The 8855-nt window shown below is 37.3% G+C and overlaps 1 protein-coding gene across 1 annotated transcript; it reads right to left on the reverse strand.

The window, feature by feature from the left end:
* Positions 1-319: 319 nt before the first annotated feature.
* Positions 320-2047, reverse strand: LOC149531393 (uncharacterized). Its single transcript, XM_089810327.1, has one exon. It carries the CDS (start codon positions 1532-1534, stop codon positions 494-496), a length of 1041 nt encoding a protein of 346 aa, XP_089666453.1. The 5' UTR covers positions 1535-2047; the 3' UTR covers positions 320-493.
* Between the last annotated feature and the right edge of the window lie 6808 nt (positions 2048-8855).

An 8855-nucleotide genomic window follows, 5' to 3' on the forward strand; every position in this document is an offset into this window, starting at 1 on the left:
ATACATCTGAAAAAAGCTTATCATACAAAACTTACATTACCAAAAAGTCTAGAGAGCTAAGAAAGTACCTGAATATTTCAACCATAATTGATAAAACATTAGAAATGAAATTCAAAGCAATGATTGTTGAAACAAGGTCAGACAAATAACAAACCCAAAACTAACTTCCTTCCCTAGAATACAGTCTAACATCTTTCAACTTTGAAACTCTTGAAAAGCTCAAATGAATGCAAACTGTTGAACAATCTCATAAACTGATAAGTAGGAGATATTTTCCAACAATTGCATTCCAATAACAATTTCACAATTTCACTAACACTAGAAAAAAATAAGATAAAGATTTTATTGAAGCATTGCGAAAGGGGTAATCTCTATGTACACTTGTTGACCGCGGTTAGCCATTAGAATTGCAGGGAACTAGACATACAGGAACACCATTTGAGGCCCATTAAACAACATCAGTTACAGAATCCACACACAACTATAAAAAAAATCACAAATTGACCCCAAAAAGCCTGACGCCCTTCTTGGAGCTGCTCATCTCCCGGGCACTCTCAACGGGCGATGACCGGTCACCGGTAACCTTGAGCTGCATGAAATCATGGGCATGAGGCTCCTTACCAGAATTCTGCTCCGCCGCCGGTAAAAGCCGCACATGGTGACCGAGAGGGAGCGGCGACGCCTCAGGCAGCCGCCAGAGAGCGCCGCCGTTGTTGGGCGGCCAGACGACGGACATCCAGTCATTGGGCGAACAAGAGGCGGCGCGAAAGAGCGCCTGAGACTGTAAAGGAAAAGACAAAGGAAGAGCCCCGTATTGAAAAGTCGGCGCTGCAGCTGCTGCGGCGGCGGCGGCGAGGGAAGCAGGAAGCGAAAGTCGGCGGAGAAGCGAGGCCTTGGAGCCCGGCTGTATTTGAAGCGCGCATGGGCGGCGCTTCCAGCTGATGAAGAGCCGCCGCTGATCAGCATTGTTCCCATCCGTCGATCTCTCGAACGAGACGATATCTCCAGCGTCCAATTTCTTCTCCTTCACAAACCGGCTCCAGCCTTTCGTGAGAACGTAGCTCTGGCTGCTGTTCCAGTAAGAGTATCGAAACCGCCACGCTTTCCCCGTGTTATCCTCAAAATTCAACAGCAATCCCTTGTCGTTGGAGGTCGTGTCCAGAGGAAAGTATTTCTCAGCATGATGCTTCGGTATCACCAGCCGGTTCAGCTTCCCCACATCACTGGGAGTCACGGCCTTCTCAAACATGGGCTCTTTACTGTTGTTACAACTATTGCTACCCTCCTTATCGGATACTTCAACCAGAGGCGTAGATCTGTTCTCCGCGTTCTCGTAGATCTGGGATCCCCACCGTCCATTGTCCCTAAACCTATTCAGATCGACGCAATCTGATTCTCCACCGCACGCAGACAGAAGGCTCAGCCCACTTCCTATTCTCTCCCCCTCGCCCTTCTTTTCCTTGCAATCGTAGTCCACACTGGTTCTCCAGTCTAAAAAGGAAACAACATTCGACGCCCTTTTCATTCCTTCCATCTCAATCCCCTTTCTCGTTCTTTTTCTTCTTCCACAAGCTTACTTCATGTTATCATGAAAACTTCATGTACCAGAGGAAATGGATAATGGGTGAAGAGTCTATGGAAATGTGAAAATGGGTGAATGTATAGTCAACAGTTATCAGCTGCCAACTACACCAAAGCGGCCAGGGGAAGACCCAGTCTCTTTTGTAGAGAGCACTCTCAGTCTCAAGATTCTCTTTTTTCTCTTCTCTTCAGTTGCTTATAATTACATCTCATCCGCAACCCGCGTAATCCCGGGTTGATTGATTGGCTTACTTTTCTTAGGCAACGACAAGGCGGCTGCGTGCTGACCTTTCCTTACCAGTAACAAATTCACTCTCTCATTCATCTGCTCCTGGACCGCCAATTCCTCTATATTTCTATAATTTATTCGCCCGCTCCTGTCCAAAAGAGTTTGGCTCAGCTTTTTAAATTTGACGCCTGCATTATTTGTCTGGCACGTCCTTGTAATTGGATGAAAACAAAAACAATCCTTTTGTTGGCCTGTAGATTGTCTCGTCTTCTAGTCGTCCTAAACTTTTTTTTGGTTTTGTTTTGATTCATGTGTACAAATTTTAGTGTATGTGGTAATATTAAGTTTAAATGTTGTTTATATTATAATTATCTTAGTTAAAATTGAAAGGACAATTCTAATTTTTCAATTATTAAAGAGGAAGATGTATGTATGTATTGTTGTTCGGTTATATAGAATAATTATTTTAGTTAAAATTGAAAAAACAATTTGAATTTTTTATTTTTAATGAGGAAGATGTATGTATGTATTGTTGTTTAGTTATATAGATTTTTTGGTATTCTAGTGTGATGGAAAACATTATTTTGATTCATGTGTGTAGGAATCTTAGTGTATGTGGTAATGGTAAGTTCAAATGTTATTTATATTATAATTATTTTAGTTCGAATGGAAAAAATGATTTGAATTTATCATTCTTAAAGAGGAAGATGTATGTATTGATTGTTGTTTAGTTACCTAGATTGTTTGGTTTTCTAGACATCATAAACATTTTTTATTTTGATTCATGTGTAGGAATCTTAATGTATATGATAGTAGTAAGTTCAACTATTGTTTATATTATATTGTTCTTAAAGAGGAAGATGTATGTATCAAGATTGTTGTTTAGTTATATAGATTGTTTGGTTTTCTAAATGTCATAATATCTTTTAATTTAATTCATGTGTAGGAATCTTAATATATTAAGTAATAGCATATTCAAATGTTATTTATATTATAATTATTTCAATTAATATTGAAAAAGACGATTTGAATTCATCGTTCTCAAGGAGAAACTTGTACGTATTGATTGTTGTTTACCATATATTTCAATTGGATGAATGTTAAAAGAATTCTTTCAATGGGTCCTATAGATCATTTTGTCTTCATCACTAAAAGCTTTCGTTCATTTGTGTTTAGGTGTATTTTTTATATCGTAATGATAAGCTCAAAACAACTTCTACAATTATCTTTTTGTAGTGACTTTTTCAATTATATTGAAAAAAAACGTTTTTGGGTTGGGCATGTGTTGTTGAATGGCTCTTCTAGGATCTAGTCTTACAAGTGTCTCTATATTGAATTCAGCCAAATTTATATCCCTTAATTCTTTTCTCTTAGTCAAAGAGTTTCGCCTATGGTTCATAATCTCAAATTTAAAAAAAAAATTACTCTTTCATAGATTGCTTTGTCTTGTGAAGTCATTGTAACCTCTCATTCATTTATATTTGAGTGTCCTATGGAGAAGGGCACACTTCAAATAGCTCAAATAAAGTTAGTATTTATTAAATTGATTGTACAACTTTACTTTTAGTGGAATGACATATGACTAAATTAACATTAGCATTGATGTGTAGGTGTTGGATCAAATGTACAAGCTTTTTTATCATCAAAGCAAACAAGAAATGAGGCTATAAGAAAATTATTTGATATGATTTTTGAAAGGACCACTATTTGACCATTTTAATATACATAATGAATTTCAGTATCTTCTTCTCAAACTAGAAGAATGGCTATGAGTAGTTGTTGATAGGCTCCCAATGTGAAATACCATAACAATAAGTAGAAGGAACTACTATGATACACTTGTTTCAATTAGATTGAAAAGACAATTTGTCAATTTCCTAGAATGAAACCTATATACGTCTGATTGGTGCTTGCTATCTACATTGAGTTTCGTGAGGACCATTTTAAAGGTCAACAAAAAACTTGCGGAGTGTCATCATAGTTCTAGACCCCGTGCATAGATAACACTTTCCCCATATCTCCCTCCGCTTGACAACAACCTTCATGACATCCAAGAGCCATTTTTATCAAATCCACACTGTTCCTCAGTTGACTGGCATTCAGCTTTTATAATATAATTAGCATAAGGAGCAAAACCATATCTGACAAATGTAACCGGCGTGAATTTGACCTTTCCTCAGTTTCCTGTTTCCGAAACTCCAGGATAAATAAATAAAAGAAGTCTAAAATCCGCTTATGGCTTTCCTTTTGGGTTTATCTGCTGGCCTTGGTAAAGGCCCAACAGTCATTTTCAAAATGATGAAGCTCCCCTAAAGTTAAATTTGGGGATAACAATGGAGTCAAAGGGGGCAGTACGGATACATATTGCGTGTTCAAAATAGGCTCCATAGACAAACCATAAATTTGTGCATGATGATGGAAAATTTGGAGTACTATCTAGGGAAAATCATGCAAACCTCTTCATTCTGATGTGATGTAAACCCTATTTTCTTTTGCAGTCAACAGATAGAACAAAACGCCATGGTCGCCGGATGTGATATCTTCTAACTTATTAGGAAAAAATAAACACAATCCTTTCTAATACTTTTCCCCACGAGAATCTAATCCAAATTTCGCTGGGCTTAACGAGGAAGAAAGCAGGGGAGATTGAAAAAAAAATACTATAATATAAGTTAGGTCTCCACGTTTAAATTAGGCACATGACTATTCAATTAATTAAATTGATTATTCCATATGATCTTTGTGACTTGGGTTCCGGCTTTCACACGCAAAGTCATACGATGTGCAATAAATAAATCACCGGATTTTAATCCCACATTCATTAAACCCTAACACATCTGGCCACATAAATGTACGAAAGCCGCCCTGGGGGCCCGCATCCCATCATATATTGTCCACATTATTTTTTATCGACGTACCCGGAATAATAGGTATTATGTCATGGACCCTCTTTTGGTTTTTTTTAAATAATTGTCCTCCCTCCATATAAATACAATGGTCCATCTCCATACACACCATTATTAAGTTCCTAGGTATCTCTCAGACACTCGAGGACACGTGGCACCTCCGTATCTTCCGTCATTAAAAAATATCTCCCTCCACTCACCACAACTTGAATTTATGTACCTGAATTTTACAACTCGACGTCAGGTCCCAATCGAATAAATGGGAATCCCAACAAACATTTCCCCACTTCGTCCCCCGACACGTGGCCAGCTATTTCTCTCAGAGAGAAAGACAGAAAGCCGCCTTCACTCTTTACGGGCATGTGATTCCTCTGCCCCGTCTGCAGTGCTGACGTGGACATTTATTTCGGGAACTGCAATAGGACCACTCTATGATGTATGGACCATCTAGTTATGGGACACAAACACCCGCATCAGGTGTTGTACGGGGTGTCACAAGTGGCTACGGACACGACACGTCATCCGACCCCTTCATTGCCCGTACACATCAGCCCTTGTCTTGAATTAACTAATTATAGATATATAATTTCAGGGTATCTTTGACTCGACCGAGTGTTCGGTAGTCTAGGCCCAGTTGGGGTGAGACTAATCCTCTAGAGATGCACCTACTTATCTACACAACCAGTGCATCAAAGAAGACCTACTTGTCTGCAAATCCACTGCATCGAAGAAGCAGTCATTAGATTTGAACCCAAGACCATGGAGAATTAAGGGAAGAGACTCGGAAATCATTAGGAAGTCCAATGACCATGAGGGTTTTGAGATAGATACCTTCCAAATATAGGTTTTGAAAAGCTCCAAAAAATGATAACACGTGTAGTAATAATCGATCACATATGTACTAGTAGTTGATCATTTTTTAGCTTTCTCGATTGCTGATTGATCCATTTGTGCCACAAGTACTATATATTTTAGAACGACTATTATGGGGGTGAATACAGATATTAGGCAAGTGTTTTAAAATGACACTTTTCGACCACTTCTCACTCCATGACCTCTCCATAGAAATCCATAAATATTCAAACATTGAAACCTTACCTTTAAGCTCAAGTCACCTAATAAGAAATGTAGATGTACCGAATACCCGCAACCCATCCCTACTTTTTGGGCCTTTTTTACCTGAATTTAAATTACTGAGGTAATATTGCATTGTGTATTTGCCGGACCCACCACGCGGCAGAGCAACAGTAGAATCTACTCGAGGCGGCTGGGGCCCACCCCACACCTGCATTTAGTGACCCTGGAGGTCTTGGGATCGAGTCCCTGTACGAGCAGTTTTGGCAGCCTACAGCCTTTCAATGATTGACGTAGCGACAGACGCTTGCTTCACGTTCTCTTTCAGTGTTTGCATTTACAGCCTGCAGTTAATGAAAGTTTACCCTTCTCCCGCTGGCACTGCTTATTTTCCTTTTCCCCCCGTGACGCTTTAAAAGCACGCATCTGCTTTTGAAGGTTAAAAGGAATGTCGTTATTCCTTTGCAATACAAGGGAATCGGGCCTGTACCTTGCCTTTTCCCGTGTTGTTATTCCCATCCTTTGCTTTCTCAAAATAGGTGAAACTAAGCCTCGAGAAAATGCTGGTTTTCAGTGTTTCAGAGCCTTGATTTTGATGGGCGTATTGTTGTTTTCTTCCGGTTCTTTTGGGCGTTTTAAAAGCGGCATCAATTTTTATGCCTGGTATATATTTAGTTCGTGCCTATCACAATGAGTTGTACTTTCAGGTAAAGTCGCAATTCCGAGTATATAACTGTAATTATAGAGGGTGAGCATCGAAATTTATTCCTTCTTTGAATTCCAAGCAAAATTATGGCAGTGGCTATAAACGTTTTCTTTTATATTGTTTTTGACAAATTTCGAAAAAAACATAATATGAGTGTAGTGGCTATTCAAAATTATTACAAGTCTCATTCATCCCTTCATTTTAAAACTTGTACAACATCAAAACTATCTTTAAATGATAACCACATTTTTATTAAAAATGAAATTGAAGGTAAACTAAAATGTAAATCTTACTAAGGGGGACACTAAAAAACAAAATTTCAAACTTTTGAGTGTTTTCTTTGGTAAGATTTATGTTTTAGTTTACGTTTGATACTGAAATATAATGGTTTGTCATTATTTAAATTTAAGAAAACAATTGTATGTGTGGTTTTAATTTTGCGAAAGAAAAGCGAAGGCAGTTGTTGAAGCATTTTTTCACTAATTCAACAAAACTTTCTGATATAAGTCCAATAAGTCCAATAATTCTGGTAGAGAAAAGTGAGGGTGAGAGGTTGAGACAAAAGAGGCTTCTAAAATGCACTAAAAGGCCACACATTTTGTCATTGCCATAGTTATGGTGAGAAGTAAGTAGGGTGAGATCACTAATGTTCTAATTATTGTTAATTCTTTGTTCATCCAACCTTCTAATTGCTAATTTTAAAATAATCAAAAGTAATAATGATAAGGTCCATCAATAAATGTGTCATCTACTTGTATGTTGGGATTGTACACCTTGAATAATATCTAATATATTATATTTTATTATCATGTGTACTACACCTAGGCATGGAGATATTTTGAAAATTCTATGGTGGTTACATTCATGAGGCCACTTGAACATTGAAATATTATTTAATGTGTGTGTCATATTGAAATATGAGATTGTAATTATTTAATGTTCAAGAAAGTTATTTAATAATGTTAAACTTAGTACTAAATATTAAATGAGGGGGTCAATGACATTCTATTCACTTGGTTTTACTTTACCATTAGTTGTATTTTGTGTGAGCTTGTACCTTTGAAGGAAAACACGTACTAGTGGTTTAGGTTTGTTGTCAAGTTGAGCTATGGTTGTTGAATCTTTTTGAAGGTTGCATCTATGAAACATGACATGAAATGTGTGGATACATGCTTGGACCTACTAATTGAAGAAATTAGAGATGGACAACTTAATTAAAAATTTTAATGAATTATATGGTTTGAATAGCTAATAGAGACCTTAACAATATCATGGTGTCTGATTTTGTCTATGTTGGACCACGTGCAAAACTAATGGGGAGGACAAATAAAATATTTGAAATTGTGGTATGTTTTTTTAAAAATGCATCTCAAGCCTATTATAGTCGTTCAAGCCTTTGGGTTGGATGCCCAAGGAAAATTCAAGTACAAGGTTTGGTATTTCCAAGGTAGTTATTATGGAGCATGGTATATTTAGCATGTGCCATATGTAAAAAAATGCTCTCCATATGGCATGCATCATATATGATGTTGGCCAAATGGAAAAAATGCATTTTTATTATCAAGTTAGAATTAATCTCCTAAGCGATTATAAACATGGAATATAAAATTTAAGTTTAAGTCACATATTGATATGTGTTTTTACTTTCATGCACTCTAAGTTATATTTCATTTATATATTGTTAGGATGTTTTAGTGGCTTTAAATATATAGGAGTTATAATGTAGCTTTCCGATTTTTAGTGATGATATAAGTATCAAGACTTACTCAAATTCTAGAAATCAACATGTTACTATCAATGTTCTCAAATGAACTTTGTATCTCACTCTCCTTATCTCCCCCAAATTATAGAGCCATCTCTTTCTCTCTCTTATATCTCTCACCTTTATCTCTCATCTTATGGTCTCTACCACATTTTCACTCTCTCTACCCCACCTTCTCTTATCTCTCTCACAAATATTACCCACTGTAGGTTGCTCCCTCTTTTTTATCTTTTGTACCTCTCTATCTCCCCTCGCTCCTTACCTCCATATCTATCTCACTCTCCTCTCTTATTTTGTGTCCATATTCTTGAGATTATACCTCTCCTTGTCATTCTTTCTCTCCTCTCTAGGTTCCTACCCATCTCCATCTCTATCTCTATACCTCTTCAGCCTTATTATACCTCTCTCTCTCTCTCTCTCTCTCTCCCCCCCACCAAACCTCTATATCTATCTTCCCCACTCTTTATTGTTCTCTCTCTTTATTTTCTATGCCAAGTTAAATGACACAATTGGTAGAGATAAATAGAATAAAGTGGTTTAATGATATAGGGGATAGAATAAGAGAGGGGGAAGAGAGAGTAGTATGGAATTGTGGTG

The sequence above is a fragment of the Cupressus sempervirens genome, chromosome 11 (genome assembly GCF_028749045.1).
Source record: "Cupressus sempervirens isolate cs-2001-9-10 chromosome 11, ASM2874904v1, whole genome shotgun sequence".
Taxonomy (NCBI): Eukaryota; Viridiplantae; Streptophyta; class Pinopsida; order Cupressales; family Cupressaceae; genus Cupressus; species Cupressus sempervirens.

What these genes read in the sequence shown, in the direction of transcription:
- LOC149531393 (XM_089810327.1), bottom strand. Translation starts at nt 1,534, where the DNA reads ATGGAAGGAATGAAAAGGGCGTCGAATGTTGTTTCCTTTTTAGACTGG.